General features: G+C 42.2%; 1 protein-coding gene across 4 annotated transcripts in view; it reads right to left on the bottom strand.

The window, feature by feature from the left end:
* Window positions 1-17,726, bottom strand: part of LOC116844666 (regulating synaptic membrane exocytosis protein 1) — a 209,258-nt gene that overhangs the window by 82,751 nt on the left and 108,781 nt on the right. For 3 of the 4 annotated variants that reach the window (XR_004378114.1, XR_004378115.1, XM_032816521.1), the window contains exons 7-9: window positions 15,753-15,909; window positions 14,588-14,896; window positions 9,933-10,125 (exon numbers count right to left, since the gene is read on the bottom strand). Coding sequence is in view for 2 of the 4 variants with exons in the window: in XM_032816521.1 (XP_032672412.1) it covers window positions 9,933-10,125; window positions 14,588-14,896; window positions 15,753-15,909 (659 nt within the window). In the remaining 2 variants the exon portion in view is untranslated. The remainder of the gene's footprint in view (window positions 1-9,932; window positions 10,126-14,587; window positions 14,897-15,752; window positions 15,910-17,726) is intronic. The other variant, XM_032816522.1, reaches the window with a different exon arrangement.

The raw sequence follows: 17,726 nt of genomic DNA, 5'->3' as shown, positions 1-17,726 counted from the left end.
AGAGAGAGAGAGAGAGAGAGAGAGAGAGAGAGAGAGAGAGAGAGTGTTGCCGGTCGTTTCGAAAGATGTGTATATGAGATAACAGCAGATGAGTTTCCTCGAGATGTACGAAGGTGAAATCCGCTTGACGATACTTTAATTTGCACCACTTTTATCCGTCACAAATTCTCAAGCACCTTCTAAATATCTCAGCTACGTGGTAGCACGTCGTGGCATGAGCGTCGAATGGAATTCTCGTTAAAGTTAACTGAAAATTGACGGAGATATTACGTTGCGGGATCCGCGGCTATGTCGCGGTGGAGAGACTTAACGGCGTTTTTAACGGAATTTCTTTAAAATCCACTTCTCTCACCGGGAAGATGTGACACGACGTGGCGCGACGGATCTCGGAGAGAGAGAGTTGCCTTTGTAAGGGAAGTTGCTCGCAACTTCGGAGTGTATTTTCCGTCTCGCTCGAGTATTACGAGAAAAGGAGAGGGAGAGGAAGGGATTCGCGGGAATGAGAGCGCGAGTGGAAGGTGTATGATGTTGGCGCAAGGATACGGCCTGTGCCTCGCTCCGGCGAAGTTCTAATCCGAAAAGTTAACGCGGTGTCTCACCGCAATAAGTATAAATTCATAAGTCGGTCGCGCGCGATCACGCCTGGCAGCTTCTAAATTCTGTCTCGCATCAATGCGAACGAGATTCGGCGTGCGTGACGATGATGTAACCGAGCCGCGCGTGCATCTTGCGCCTTCCGTTTCCCTTGCAAATTGAAACTTGTAATACCGCCGCCGACGTGGCGGAGAGAACGCGCGCGCCAGGATTATCTCGCATTTTTATTCGCAACGCGGGCAAAGCCGAAAGAGGAAGGTGGGAGGGAAAGAAAAGAACGGAGAAGAAAGAAAATGGCGCGGACAAGGCGAACAAGACAAGGCTTCAAACGAACCGAGCAACTTTTAACGAGCCTTGCATCTCAAAAGTGTTTCCGTTTTCTCCGAGATAATTTCAGGACCGCGGCGCGCTCGTCACCCTCTCAGCGAGAGTAGCAGGGAATTGTGGCACGTGTGTGGAATTACCGGGCTGGTCTGTGTGTTCTAATCGTCCTTTGAAGTCCGTCACGATGTTGCGTGACGCAAAGGATCGATAGCGGCTGCGAAAAATATCCTTTGCCATCTCGCGCTTATCTATTCCGCACCTTATTCTCTTTCGTGTATCACTAATTGCACGCTGGATTTTTCTTTGAAGCAATTGCATTTTTCGTTCTGCCGCAGAATACGAGATTGTACGTGCTTACGGAAAAGAGGATCGACTTCGAAACATTCATCTTTATCGTAGCTGATACATGGAAAATATTAGAAAGAAAATTTTATTATCGTCAAAGAAAGAGAGAGAGAAAGAGAGAGAGAGAGAGAGAAAGAGAGAACGCAGACAATATAACATTTCAAAATTCTGATCAACAATTTTCAAACTTCAGTCGTGTGAATTTAACTACGAACTATCATTACTTTTGATACTAATTAAATGTACCAAATATTGCATTGGAACACTCAAAACTCGCAGATGCACTTGATATAAGACTTTTCTTTCAGTTATAAGACTTTTCAACTGTTATAAGACTTTTCTTTCAGCGTATGTCTGTCTTTGTTTATTTTGAAGGAGAAAGGAAGACGTACAATTTAACTGTTAGTTAGCTCACTACTCGGTTGGTGTAATTAGGCCTTAGACTCTCCGATTAAATAACTCCACGATTACGTTCTCACGAAGTGGAAGAGTCGATTCGATTTCCAATTTCCACTATACCAACTAATTTCCTTCCTTTGATCTCTTAATCAAGAAAAAGTTGTTGATTCACGTCGCGCGTTTTCATCTGATCAAATTTTGAATCGAAAGGAATTGCAAATTCACGAAGGAGCTTTGCAGTCAATAGCGGCGATCGTAATGGCCGGATTATCTCGCGCGCGGATGAAATTCACCTCGTGCCATCTTGCATATCGATAGTCGATTCTTCCTTTCCGCGAATGCGTCCTCCAACTCGCACGACCGCGAACGATCGGCATTTCACAAACGTGACGGATATCTTGTATAAACGCACGGGTATGAACGACGTTTATTTCGGTGAAAATAAAAATACAATAGCCGGCGGCGAGGCCCCTTTAGCAAACATCTCAGCGCAGATCGAGATTGAAAAATAGCGAGCGAACCCGTATATATGTATATATATGTATATATGTATATATCCGATCTCCTCTCGCCTCCGTCTATTTCGGCGGAATATCAAGTGCGTTTCAGAGCGGATAAGGTTCGCGCAAATCCGCGAGAGCGTCTCAAACGTTTCGCCGATACGGAGTTTCTCTCCGACGCTTTGACGTAAGCTCCTCTCCCTCGCGATGTTTCCGATCGCGGATATATTTTCTCTTCATTTGCGACGCTCGCGAGCGCGGACAATTTTGAAATCGCCTGGAGGAGCGTGAATCTCGAAATCTGCTTCGCCTCAGTCTGCCGCATAATTCTCCGCAATGACGCGGAGCGTTGGCTTATTACAAGTAAAGACAAGTAAAGACAAGAGGCTTTTTCTCTTTATAAATAGAAACATGTTACTTGCGAGGAAAAAGAATAAATAAAGCACATCTGTCAAGCAGAGGGAGAGATCGCAGAGTGGCGCGACTGCGCGCTCGGGGAACTCTCCCTCGCACATTTCGGCCTCCGTTCTTTCACGTTCGTCGCCATTAAAACCTTCCGAGACCACGGAATTTCTCCGTCAGGAGCGTGCCTTCGGCGCACACGCTCAAATTAAATTCCAAATACGCGCTAGTTTTCAGACGTTAATCAAATCGTGGAATATTTCGTGCGCGCGCGTTATAAATACATCGGGGACCGAGCGATTGAGGAGACTTTTTAAATAACGATTCTTTTTTTTGAGGACCACGACAATGCAAAGCGTCGTTAAAAGACTGGAGAACTTAGATCGACGCGCAAACACGAGAAAGCTAGTAAACAAAAGAAAGTGAGTAGGATTAAAGAGGGCGATTTCGAAGAATGCAGATCGCAATTGAAACGAGATTAAATGTTACCCAGATCCTCACGAAGGCAGAAGCAAATGCTTTTCATTAGATTCCCATCCGGAATCTCTCTCTATTTTCCATGTACAGCAGAAAGTCGTATTGCGCGCGCGCTTTCGGTTCAAATTTTGCGTCGGAATGTTGCTCGAAAAAGTCATATGTCAGCTTTAAGAGCTTTCTCTCTCTCTCTGGCTCTCTCTCTTTTTCTGGCTCTCTTTCTCTCTCTTTTTTCTTCTTTCTTTCGCTTCGAGCGAGAGTTAGCTGGGTGAAGATGGAAATTTACAAGATCATACCCCTTTATGAGATTCTTCCCGTTCTTTTCATCGCGGCTCATAGCCACTCTTTGAAGGAGAATCGCTTAATTGCGCAGTGCCATCACGAACTCCGGCGGAATAAAAGCTCTTCCTGCCGTTTCGCTGAATAAAAATGAGCCGCGCGGCAATATCGATTAGCACATCCTCGACGAGATCTCCGTGGGGAGATCGTGTTCTGTTTTATTCGTGCGTTTAAGGTTAGTTTCTCCCCGTGCTTCGTACATGTCCCGACTCGAGTGTGACGAGAGGAGGAAATCTCGAAAATCGTTAGCAATTTTCATGAAACTACTCAGAAAAAACGTGAGAACGAGTCGCGCACGTCGAGCGTTCCTACTTTGCATGAAACAAAACGTGTAAGTTTCATTCAACAAACTACGCAGGATTAAAGATAATTCCGCAACTGCAATAAATCGTGGACTCGCGCGCGTGTTTAGCTTAGTTACGGCGAAAACTTGGGATCGGAGGATGTACACGGCAGGAGGCGGAATAACCAAGTGCGATAATTGCGTTAAATCGTCGTTTCGTAAGTAAGCGAGAGTTGGAAAGTTTTGAAATGAAAAAAATTTACGTCGCGCCCGAAGCTACGGGATACAATAATTGCGCGGATAGATCGGGGAGTAGATGTAAAACTTTTATCATGCCGTGCTCCCCCAGATATTCTCAAGCATGCATTGCAAAGTCAAGTGTGTTAATGAATCTAAGTGAATCCCTTCTCTCACGTTTCTTATCGTTTTGAGTCGCGTCATTTGATTTCTTTAAGCGCATTAATTTATAATTTGCATATCATGTTAAACATATTAAATGATATGATTTGAAGCCGCATTTGTAGAAACAGTTTCGGCCAAATTATACGTTCATGTGTTTAAAAATACACTTGGATTTGCAGTGTGGGAAAAAAGTATGGTATGAGCTGTGTCGCCCTTTGCCCGATTGAGCACTTGTCGCGTGGAGATTATTCGTCAATTATTCATATTATCGTTACAATGAAAAGAAGTGTCCCTTCTAACAGGTAAACCTACTCAAAAGTTACACTCCGATTTTTTTCTAATTTGATTCCACAAATGATTCCAACCGAAATATTTAAAATCTGTGCCAAATTAGTCAAAAATAGTTTGAATCTCGGCCAAACCGAGAGAGAAGTCTGACAATTTTAATTAAAATTTTCACCAAATCGACATAGCTGAGACACGACCCGTTCTAAATTTCTTTAACCGAAATTCCAACCAAAACATTTCAAATCTGTGCTAAATTAGTTAAAAATGGTCCGAATCTCGGCCAAACCGAAATTATTTGTATAACCGAGAAATTATTTGTATAAATTTTTTTCAACTTTTTACATGTTTTGTTTAAACATTTTATTATTTATATAAATAATTTTACACATTTAACTTCATATTCATAATTTGCAAAACAAAAATGCCTATATCGTGTATTCAATTTTATTTCTTATGCATTTTTGTTGTACTTGTTGATGATAGGAGTGAGAACATTAAAAAGATATAAACTACGTGAAACTCAAAGTGAGCCAAAATGAAAAAATATAACTTAAATATTTTTTGTGCTTTTTTGTGCTTTTTTGTGCTTTTTTGTGCTTTTTTGTGCTTTTTTATGCCAAATCAGTGAGAAATTGGAGTGTACCTTTTAGGTAAGTTTATTTGTAAGCCGTCCTTCTCAAAGACAAAATCTCTTTGTCGAAGAAACTTAATGTATGATTATATACATTAGAATCAGTAGAAACGCGCGCAGGAGACAGCCGTTCCGGTCGTTTTATTTCAAAATTTTACAGTATAAATTTTACTATGAAACTCTATGTGTAGAGAGCGATTCACTAGACGTGGGCTGCAAGATCCATCGTGGCCAGAAAGTATGCGAACTGACGCGTACGCACGCGTTGACATTCGGTGGAATTGCTGGGACGATGCCCTGATTTCTGGCGGTCTACCAAGATGACGATACTCCAGATCGCGGTTGGTGTGACGCACGATCGCCGTGTTGGCATTCGAGGCACGACCGAATTTCAACGTGGTGCAGCGGAGGCAAGGTCGCATTAAAGCGCAAGTGCGCTTCCGCCGCGCTCGGCAACTCTCTCGATCTATGTTGACGTAAGCCAAAGGAGAGAATCCCGTGGGTAGTTCAACGGGTATTTCCGCCGATTTGGAGATTTGAAGATCGTATCGTCGTGGAGATCTAGGTCAGCGAATGATACTGCTTTAAACCTTCCGCTACGGGACATATGTTTTCTCGCGATCGTTAATAGTAACCTTATTCAATTAAATAAACAGCTTCTTTGACATTCAGAAAACGTCAACTATCACTCTACTTGTTACGTTGGGACAAATATGTCCTCCCAAAAACTCTAGTGAGACATTAATGTCCTGGCTCTGTTTCTTTGGCGCTAAACTTAAAATTTTTAATTTTTTTTTGCTATAAAACTATATTATAGATGTATTTAATAAAGTGTAAAAAAAAACTGTATTTGTAAGGAACAAAATTGATAGCGTAAGGATCAAGAGATTACACGACTCGGTGTGTTATAAATAATCGAAAATCCTTTCCGAAAGCGCGAACGTGCTTGAAACGCGAAAAGCGGGGGGAACCGATATTTTCGAGAGCTTTGGTGTACGCACGCTTCGTTTGCGAAATGAAGTTACGAATGTCACGTTTGACGTATTTCTCTTGGGTTTAACGGCGGGAGACTGTGATGCGTTCGCAATAAATAGGTTTGATTCGCCGAGGTGAACATAAGGTTCGGAAGGTGAATATAAGGATCGGAAGAGTTAATTTTTTGGGAAAGTAAAGTAAGTTCCACTTTGGAACACGATAAACAGCAGGTTTATTCAGAGTCGCGACGATTAAAATAATTATTAATCCCGACTCGGTCAATATATGTATGAAATGTGTGCGCGCGCTTTGAAGAACACTCAAAATTGTCAAAATATCAAGTAATTGTCTTTGTTTCGATTGTCTGTTATCTTGAAGAGAAATTGCAGAAGAATTGCTTGCAATTTTTCTCACAACTTCTCCGCGGTAACTTTCCCTCAATCGACACATCCGTCTCTTGAGATCTTAAATGCTTTCTGGAAGAATCCTGAAAATGTATCGAGCTGACACTCGCGCAAGAAGAATCGACGTGCACGATAGCTTCGGGGGCTTCTCAGTAGCATCTGACGGTGCGAGATAATAGCGATTACACGAGCCAGATGATTCATAACGCTGGCTGATGCCGACGACCGTTTTCTCGAGCTTTTCGCTCGCTCGGAAGAAGGACAACAACAACGGCGACGGCGGCGCAAGATCTCGGGGTTAAGCCAATTTTGACAAGGACGATATATCACCTGACGCGACCCTCTTTCAGCAGATATCCCGGTCTCTTCCCCGCGGGCGCAACAACCTGTCGGAGGAATGACACTTTTCCGCCCTCGATGTCGGACCTTCGACCCTCGCACGCGCGCAAAGAAGAGTCGAATAATGTATCAATTTCTTTGTTCATTTACGAGAACGCGACTCTTCTTCATGTATCAGATATGAGTACAGCACGAACGCGCTATAACCAAAATTAATACAGGCATGATATTATAAGATGCGCGAGAAAGAGGGAGACAACGGAGCGCTTTAAAGTACTTACCGAACTTGCAAAGTAATCACACGAATGCAAATATTGTGGCATGAATAATTCGTTACTCGCGTAATAAGGGATCACAGCTCACGTGAGATTTGAACGCGTGTGACCGACATAAAGAGGGAAACGATCTACGAATGCAGATCTTTGTCGCACTTACCGAAGGTATTTGAAGTGCGCCGATTTATATAAAAAAAAAAAAACACAAATCACTTCGTAATAGGATTACAGGCGCGATCGTGCGCGCGGCTTTAGAAAACACAAAGTCGAGAGACGGTTTCTCACAATGTCGAAGTGCTTACTTTAAAGCGAGCTCACTCTTCTCGGCGAATACCACGGCGCTCCGACGCGATGCTCCTCCCTTTGACGACGCATTGCGCCTTCGAACGAAACATATGAGCCGCGGAGAAATGGAGAAAAGGGAAAAAAACGAAGCGGAATAAATTTAACTCAGATATGCGAAAGGTGGGTGCTGCGGCGGAATAGCTATCGTCGCGCCGAGAGAGCACATACTCCGAATTTGTCTGCCTCCGTCGTCGCGTTATCCATTTTAATTTATAAGCGTCGCATAATGCTGGCGTGTCCCTCGAGCAGTTAATATCGGCAAGCTACGTTAGCACATTTTCGAGCAGCCTGTGGTACGGCAAATTAAGCTCGCTGAAATTGTAGCAGTTCCGAACTCTCGACTTCTCTGGCGAGAACCGTGGATGCTTGTGTTCTCGCTCCGCTTAAACGCGGTAAGGGAGGACACGACGAGGGGGGAGGGGGAACGCGTGGAACGGCATTAATTATTCCTCCAGCAGCAACTTCCTGTTTGCGATCCACTCGACTTTTCGCTCGCAACACGCGTATACGCACTTCTTGCAAATACACGGCGTGCACGTCACCGGAAAAAAGAAGAAAAGAGGGAACGGTAAATCGAGACGACGGCGGCGGGAGGAATCACGAGCGAAAGGAGGTCATCTTCATTTTCTTCACGTCGCTGGTTACGGAAAGGAAATCTGTATACGGAATTTTTCATCGGTGCGGAAATCAATACGCGTGCGAAAATGGAAATTCGGGGCCGGTTACGCCGACGTCGTTTCAAGCTAAACTTAGTTAAGTAAATTCTCCTTTTCTCTCCCCCCCTTCTCTCTCTTTCCCTGTAAATTACCGATAAGATCATAATCTTGAAAAGTGAGTCAGGTTCGCTTAATCCAAGAAGAAAAGATTGTCAAGTTCTGATGAGATTTAAAGATTAGACGATGATTACAGCGTTCCTTCTGTCAAAAGCATGGATCACGTTGAACAATATCTTTGTAGATCTAGATTTGTCGTATTTCACGGGGGGCTAATATATATTGGCGCGTCCAGATTTATATATCGCGTCGAAAAGCATCGAAATGGAAAATCAACAAAGTATGAGACCGCCTCGGCGAAGAGATGTTTTGATTGTACGCAGCGGCGGTTTTCTACCTCGCCTACTGAATACTTTATACTGAACATCTGTTTCTTTCGTGATAAGATCAATATGACGGACAAGCCGAGCGGAGAGTAAAATCCTCGGACGGTTTCAGTACGAGAAACATTTCAAACGCAAATATATTTGTCGAGATATTACCAGCGACTTTTTGCGGGATATTCCGATCGACTCGCGCTGAGAAGTCAATCCTCCTTTCGTATATGTCACTCAAGCATAATTGGTGATCGAATCCCTATTCTTTCACGAAGAATCGCATTCGCCAGCCGTCCATGGAGAGCGCTTGAGCGAAATAATTGGTTATTTCTGTTTGTTAAATAAGAGATGCTTAATTTCTCGAGGCGAAATTAAGTATCTCTCGGAATTTCTCGGAACGAAGATGTACTCAAGACAAGTGTGTCAAAGGCGAAATTTTAAATTTACTCCGTGAAAGCGAAGATAAATTGTCTATCTCGGTGTCAAAACTCCAGCGTCGTAGTAAGCCACCCGGACGGAGGGCGGACAAATACGCGTGCGGGAACTGGAAGTTGAAATGCGAAATTGAAATCGGCAAATTGGCAAGCGCCGTTTTCACCGCGCGAGAAGCCAAAGTAATATCGAGCGCGCTTTCACCAATTTAATTCCACGAGTAATTAATGTTCGTTGTAATTAGTCCTCTTCAACTTTGCCACATAAATGATTAAAAAATCACAACTTATCAATTATTATTAATCGCTAATTAATGAAGAAGGAAACACTTCAAATAGAGTTATACCGAGAGAAAGAAATGTCTAAAAAATAGTAAATATTTATTTGACTACACACACACTAACAGCACATATTTACTTATATTAATATAAAATATTTTCAAGTAAGAAAATATACATTTCCTTAAAATCTTACTTTCTCCTGAGAGCACAATTATTTATTCTGTTTAAGTAAAAGAAATGAGACCTAGATAAATATGCTGTTAGTATTCACAAAATAAATATTTACTAAGCAGTGGATACTTTTTCTCTCAGTGGGAGAGAGCAAAGAGAGAAATATCTCGCGAGAAATCGAATGCGAAATTGAAGTCGACGGATTGGTAAACGTCATTCTCACCGCGAAAGTATAAGCCGAAGTAATATCGAGCGCATTTCCGCCAAGTTGATCCCGCGGGTGTAACTAATGTTCGTTGTAATTGATCTTCACACTCGGCTACATAAATTATCAGAAAATCGTAAATAAGCTATCAATTATTATTGCTCGCCGGCTAAAGAGGGAGGAAACTTCAAACAGAGTAAAGAAACCGTCTCGCGAGAAATATTGAGATGCAATATGCGGAGAGAGCCAAAACGGGAATTCCCAACGTAGTTTGATGGCACTTGAGACTAAAGGTGGTCTGTTCTCCGTCTTGCCTCCATTATTATGCGCCTCGCGGATCCACGAGTGCACATATTCGCGTAGGGTAGAACCTCGAGAGATAATGGAAGGGGATGGCGGGGGTAGGCGAGAGGGAGAAACTGACGATAACTTACAATTGGGAGCCTCTTCGTCGAGTGCGCCTCTCCTCATCAGGTACCAGGGGTTGGGCCACAGCTGGTGGCACTACGGGTGCGGATGACGAGTCCAGCTTAATCATTTTCTCCTCGTCCGCCGCGACCTCGTAGGGCTTCACCGCGCGGAAGGAAGGCCTGCGCCCTTGATGTCGGTCCTCAGGCTCTCGGCCGCCTGCGAAACACATGATCGTCGACGTTTTCAGGCTAGCTGCATTATCCGTGAGATATTTAATGTCACCCGCTATGAGCGAGTGAATCGTTTCGAATAACGGGACGCGCCGTCGATATAATGGGAGTGGAGTAGTTAAAAGAATAGCACGGGGACGGTGATAAATCGCCCCGGGCGGGCGACGAGAGTTTATCGATGTGACTGTAAATCGAAGTATTTCTCGCGTGAGTGTCTCTCTTCACGAGCAAGCAAGTAAACGTCAAAGTTGAAATAAATTGACATGGCGAATGAGAGTTGCGAAGCTGAAAATTGTTATAAATGAAATGTCTCGACGATAACGCCGTTGCGTTCATTTTCTCTGGTTGGTTAATGTTTTTTTTTTTTTTGTAAAAACACCACCGTTGATCATCAAAGCGCAATCGGGAAGCGCAAGCGTGATTATCTCAAAACAGATATCTATTTCACACAATGCGCTGCGCATTGTGATATGTTAATATTACGCATTTATTTTTGCATTTATTTCTCTTTATCGTGAAAATAACAGTGCTCATGTCGGATAACGTCGAACCGATATCGGAACAACGAAATATCATTTATCCGACAACAAAGGTCTGAGTGGGTTAAACATATTCGGAAGAAATAAAATGGTCGGTGGTGTGTTTCTGGTACTAAGGTACAATGCAGGTCGAGTGCCAGTGTTGTTTCTCTCTGTATCGTAAGAGGAAGTGGCGAATTCAACTCTTGCCTCTGTAGCACGAAGAAACACAGCACAGGTCACGATACACATACAGGGTGTCGGAATACATTTTCGCGCGACTCTGAATACGAAAATCCAGAAAACATTCGAATTGCAATCGATCGAAAGTGGTAGGACTGCTTGACGATTTATAGACTCGGAATCGCCATTGGGTATCTTTACACACATTTTATGATCTCGATCTTTATTCTTCATCTCATCCAAGACAAATTTTCGAAACAATTCAAACGGCAAAGTATTTGATATTGAGAAGAAAAAAGCGAAACGCAAATCAAATTTCTAATGAAGTTCTCGAGAAGACAAAATCTTCGCTGAAAGGTTTCGCATTCGAGAGAAGATCGCTATACTTGGGACACCTCGTATAGCTACATGTGCGCTTTCAAACCGGACCGACAATACGTTTTTTCGCGAGCTGCTTTAAACAGAAGATTTCTTATGTGCTCTCGCGATTCACGCGGAACTCATACCGGGCGAGGATATCAACGAAGCTCTCAGTCATGATGTGCTTTATTTCGTTTTATTTTCCTTCATGACGTAACGCGATATCGGTGCTTGCGAAACGACACATTACGTCGAGGATCGAAATAAAGCTGTGAAACGCCACACCTCGCAAAATTCAAACGCGAAAAGCACTCATCAGCTCGAACAACGCGTACAGTCGATAGCGAAACGGTTTGAATTTTTTTTTTTTTCTAATAAAAATAGTAATCCATCCAGTTGTCACATTTGAGGATCGCTGCTCAGGAATTTGCGCGATAGTCGCGGTGACGATAGAAGCCAATACGTGAAAGTAAATTTTATGTCAATATAAAAGCATCATAAATTTTATCTCAGCATATAAATGTATTAATACATCCGAGAGTATCAAACCGTTGCAATAGTGATGCAACAAAGAATTGAAAAATCTTGTATTTCAAATATAAGGGATCGTCTACAATATAGTCGCAGTTATGTTTTGAAGTCGTAGCATTAGTCCGCCAATCGATCATATATCTATTTCCTTCGCGTAAGCTCGTGAAAAATGAAAAGTTTTATTATTGAATTCGTCAATTGTGGATGATCCTTAAGAGAGACATCCGACGACACAACTTAAATTGCAGATTCAGGAAATATGTAAGCATAAAAATAATGCGAGAGCTCTCTCTCATGTATTATCTTCATGTTTACATTTTCTCTTAGGTTTTCAGAGTAGAATTTTCAGTTTAGGTTGTATCGTCGGATGTCTTTTATATTTAAGGCACAAGAGTTCTCAATTCTTTGAGCAACACTATTGCAACGACTTAAGTCGGAATATTCTCGGATATATTTGACATGTTTTCAGGTTGCCTTGATAAAATTTACTTTCGCACCACGTATTGCCATTTCGGTTCCCGTCATAACCAATCGCCGCGCAGGTTTGTGATTCTCGAATGTGACAGTTAGATGGGTTACCAACTTCATTGGAAACACAGTGCTCAAATTGTTTCGCTCTGGACTGTACGTGGACACTTCGCGCAGTGTGACTTTAAAACCGTATTACGTTTCTGCGTGACACATCGGAAATAGTTCCGGCAGGAAGTACGCCGCAAGTTCTCTGTGTGCATGACCTTTCCTGCGCGCGGGGTGAATGAGATGCGGGGTAGAAGAGGGATGAACGAGGGTAGAGAGAAGCCGAACTTCCATGTCGAGCTTGTTTGGCGCTTTCGATCACGCAAAGGCTGAAAATAATATGTGTGCGGTGTTAAAGTTAGAATGCGCAGTCACAGAGGCAAATCTCAGGATTCGCGCGACACACGTCGGGCAAACGTGATTGAATTGCATGCATGAAAATGGGAATTCTGAAACTAGTTTTGCGCTCGCCATTTAAACCTCCGCGTTACCCGCGACAAAACATCTAACGATGCTCCGCTCGACGAGCATCGTTGGTTGACATTTCGCGGATTAAAGCAAAATTTCATTTAGAGGGAACTCTTCAAGTCGAGCGCTTTTAATGGAGATCAAAAACGCAAAGAGAGAATGCAAGACCCCGCACGTGGAACTTTGACGATGCAAATATTTAACCCTTTGAACGCACTATGGTGCAAATTTGCACCATCGATTTCTTCAAAAAATAATATTTTCGAAATACGATCAAATGTAAATCAATTTTTCATTTTTTTATCGACTTTTCTACCATTACCGTCAGATTTTTTATTTTATTTTTTATATTAAATAAATATATTTAAAAATATATTTATATTTGTTTATGACATATTTAAATATTTCTTTTATTTACTTATTTATATAGGGAAGATTGAGGCTAGGTTACCGAAATAAGCAAAACTGGTTATCTTTAGTATTTCCTAACAAGAGTTACAAAATTAAGCAAGCAAGATTTTTAAATATTTCAAAGACGGCTTTAAAATTCCTGCTTGATCCTGAAATCTATTAAAGAACAGCTGAAATAATCGGTTTTACCAACTTACTCCGGTATAACTATAATTTACTCCAAATATAGCCCCGATCTCTTTTAGACTTTTATTATATTTATTTACATATATTTATTTATATTTATTTGAATATATTTAAATATTTTTCATATGAAATAAAAAATTGAAATTGATTAGTTCGGAACCGAGCTATAAGTTGGCAAAAGTCGTTGATACAAATACGCATTTGTGTGCTTTTAGTGTCTTCCGCCAGATATGTGTGTTCGAAGGATTAAATTAGGGACTTTGTTTCTCTTTTTCTCCCTTCTCCTTTTCTGAGAAATATCTCGGAGAAATGTTTAATAAAAACGAAAGTAGCGGCTGAAAGAACTGTGACCGGAAGGACCGGCGAGTTTCGCGCAACAGAAGAGCGGACGACCTACGGATAGGGATTCGAGGATCGCGCTAGGGTCGAAATATGCTTAAGCGAAAATCGGCTTATTCATTTCCTCGAGGTCGCTCTCGCCTTTGATGGAAACTCCGAACTGGCGGCGCATCCACATAATGGAGCGAATCCGGGGAGTTAGGGTGAAACGGGAAGCGAGGGGGAAGAAGTGAAACAATGCACGTGGGTGGAGCTGTTGCTCGACAAGGTCTATTCGATTATCCTGGCAGGTAGCTTCCTGGCCACCCTTAGGGCCTCCGAAAGCTGTTCGTGGGTATGCGCTTTTCCTTGAACTCGCCCTTGCTGTTCGCGAATACTAGCTGCGATATCTCGCAAACGCGCAATACAGCGGAGAGAAATCAGAGCACGTGTTGCGTTAGTTCGCGCAATCGGTGGGGAAGCGCGGGGGTGAAATTGAGAATTTCGGTACCTTCGTCTGCGCCGAGGATCGAAGCCGGTAGCAGCCGAAGGTTCGCTCCCGGGAGCTAGCCGAGAGGCGGAAGATAGCGTCGTTTCGCGAGTGAATTTGCGAGGTACTGCTGCGCGCGCGCACACGAGATATACTGCGTCCGTTATAGCGCATCTCGCTATCGGTAAACGGCTTCTGCTGTTTCGGCGTAGCCTCTCTAATGGATGAAGTTATGCAAAATAGCTGTGATATTTCAAAAATGAGGTCGCAGCACTCGATGAATGTGACAGCGTTAACCCTAATGCGAGCGTGCGACGCGATAGATATCAAAGCCGTTAGTTTCGAGAGCGATATTTTTGAGGTCAAAATAAAATACGATCGTAAAAAAAAGTTGAAATTGAAGTTATGAATCTTCCAAGTGTGAATGAAATTTCTCTTATCTACCGCGACGAGTCTCCTAAACGCACCTTGCGCCGAGATCGATGCTCTTTGCTGGGCGGCGGCGATAGCCATCGCGTTGAGGCCGCTGCTCCCGGGCGTGGCGTATACGTCGTAAGCTGAAGCTCGTCTCGGCAGTTGAACCGGAAGACCTAGGCCGGTGTCGGAGTGCGCGGGCTGCACGCCGCCGCCGGTCATCGCGGCTGCGGTTTTTATTTCATCGTCGTAAGATCTTTGCCTGGTCACATGGGATTTACGGCGAATCGTTCCGCCACCGCGACGAGCGCGACGCCGACGTTCCTCCTCGTCGTCCAGGTCGCCGCCATCCTGCTCGATCGCTTTAATAAGCGAATAGGAACACATTAAGACTCGGTGCTCGTCATAATCGTCATAAATCGAAGAATATGTTAAGAACGTTCCGCGATTATTGCAATTTAACGCTCAACATATGAGAGAAAAAAAATATTACAGTTTCTTTTTTATATAAATTCTTTTCAATTTTAGTATACTGAGAAAAATATATCTAAAAATTAACAAATATTTATTATCATTAACATATTTACTTAAGTCAAAATTCTTTTCATTTAAATTTTTTATTTATTGTTTACTTGATAAAGTAAATAAACAATACTCGGTTCAAATGAAGAGATTACAAAATGCTGATCCGTTGCTCCGATTGCAAAAATCTAGTAAAATAGTAATTTTTATTACAAAATTCCGTCGATGTAACGACTGCCGATAATCGATAGCAACGACGATAGTTATACACTGTTAAATATTGGAGGGTCAAATTTAAACCAATTTCTTGAGTTAAATAATATTTAGTTATTTTTAACTATCATGTGTGTCAAAATTTACTATTTTAACACAAAACATGTGTTTAAAAAAACAACCACATCTAATCAGCCCATTTAAAACAATATTAAGTCATTTTTTACTAAAACAAAGGTTACATTAACGTGCATATAATAAAAAATAAACTAAATTTTAGTCAAATTTAATACATTTCTTAAGTTAAATTATTTAACTCTATTACATTAGTTAAATTAACGACATATTTAGTAGGAGCAGTGGCGACTTATAGGAATGGTTAAAAATAACTCAAATTGAGTATAATTTGACACTACGGATTTAACAGTGTATAGCGTAACAGCGTAGCCTCGATGATAGAACTTGTGTTTTAACGATCCTTACCACCCGTCTGAGACGGCATGACCATCCTTTGAGGGCTGGTCGCTCTGCCTCTGTCGGACTGATGACGATCGGGCGAGCCGCCCCTCGACTTGCTCTTCCGGTCCAGGTCGCGTTCCCACCTGAGCTCCTCGCGGCGCTCCCCTGCAACCTTTCGAAACTACAACATTACGATACATAGATTAGGGCACGATGTGGGAGACGTCACCACATGTAGGCCGTGAGTAAGGGCAGGGGGAAGAAGTCTGCGGGCCCCAGCACGATAAGGGGTGCAAGTAGGATTATGCAGCCACAGACTGACACCTAGAAGCTGACGATTAAATCAACGCACAAAGATCAGCTTGTGAACGCGTTCTTGCGGTCGCTTATATGATCGAACGAAGCTGCTCGCGCGGGCTCAGTCCGATTTCGCTTGAATTAGATTAATTCGAACGCGAGAACGAAGCTATCAAGTCAGAGAGCTATCACAGAGAGGGTCGGGTCGTACTCCGCGAATTATCGAATACTATTATACTCCGCTCGTTCGTATACATTGCTGGAAACAATTAGAGAATCGCGACTGAATGAATGATTTCGTTGAATAGTTCTACAACTTGAGGATACTTAGAGAGGTATTCGGCGGTATTTCGAACTATTAGGCAACTACGGGTATTTGAACGCCTGAATTGTTTCGAACAGTGCGTTTCCTTTATTTCCCCTGTGTATATCTGCTTCTGCTTAATTTCAATTTAAGCGAGTTGGATTATTGCGAAAGGCTACACGGTAGATGGTTGAATTTATGAAAAACCACCTGTGATGTTAAGCTTTTGTTTTTCCCGCGAATCAATTGTTACTCGGATAAATAACGAGTCCCTTTCCGTAAATAAAACGAGCAATGGTGTCGCGCTCCAATGTGACATGAATCGGTTTTGTATGGTTAAAATGAAAAGCTCACGTCCACCTGCACACTGCAACAAAGACAGTTCGTCACGTTCGAGAGTCGACACAGTAGTAAGCCGTCCTGATGGTGAAAATTAATAGCGTTCCCGGTATGCTTGCGGGTAACAAGGAAGCGGACCGGCCGCCGCGAGAACCAGCCGAGAGCCTGCGATAATAATGAAACAGCCGCGTCCGAAAATTAACTTCGTCCAGGCTTCGTCACGCGATCCTACCGGCGCCGCGGCTGGCATAATTACACATCGGCAGCAATTAAAGTCTGCAGAGAGGAGCAAGGGCGTGTGTTTCTCGTGTTAGTCATGTACGAGGTGCTTTTAGCGTTAAGACAACCGTTAGCCTTTTGTAGTACGAGCTATTTTCGGAGCTTCCCAGTTTACATTCTATTCACGTAACTCACGTCCATTTAGCTATTTCGATATCAGCAATATATCAATGTATCCTCCTAAATTCTTGTTCCTTTAACACATGAGAGAGAGATAGATAGATAGATAGATAGAGAGAGAGAGAGAGAGAGAGAGAGAGAGAGAGAGATATTGTCTGTGAAAGACTTATACAAATTTTTTATTTTTAAAATTGAAAAATAAATTTTATGTATAGGGAGTCACACTCTCCTCCGGGAATTTTGTGGGGACGTAGAATAGATTGAGGTGAACATAAAAGTCCTATACCGTTTTGCGATATTCGCAATAATTATCGAAATATTAATTGTAGAAAACTTGTAAATGATCATGCAGAATATGGTAAATGAGTTATAGTAGCGACGACTGTACTTATACTTTAGGTCAAATTGAACAAAAAAGTTCTCTACCATTTTCCAAATAATCACATAGATTTTTAATTATTAGTTAATGAAGATTATTGCACGATTTTGTGTGATAATGCACTATCTTCTTTAATTAATAATTAAAAATCTATGTGATTATTTGCAAAATGGTAGAGGACTTTTTTCTTCAATTTGGCCTAAAATGTAAGTACACGATGGTAGTCATCGCTATTATAATTCATTTACCATATCCTGCAGGATCATTCACAAATTTTCTA

This window comes from Odontomachus brunneus, unplaced genomic scaffold (genome assembly GCF_010583005.1).
Source record: "Odontomachus brunneus isolate Ranch 3 - 2012 unplaced genomic scaffold, Obru_v1 Obru_scaffold_044, whole genome shotgun sequence".
NCBI classification, from domain to species: domain Eukaryota; kingdom Metazoa; phylum Arthropoda; class Insecta; order Hymenoptera; family Formicidae; genus Odontomachus; species Odontomachus brunneus.
This window is presented reverse-complemented; position numbering and strand designations above follow the sequence as displayed.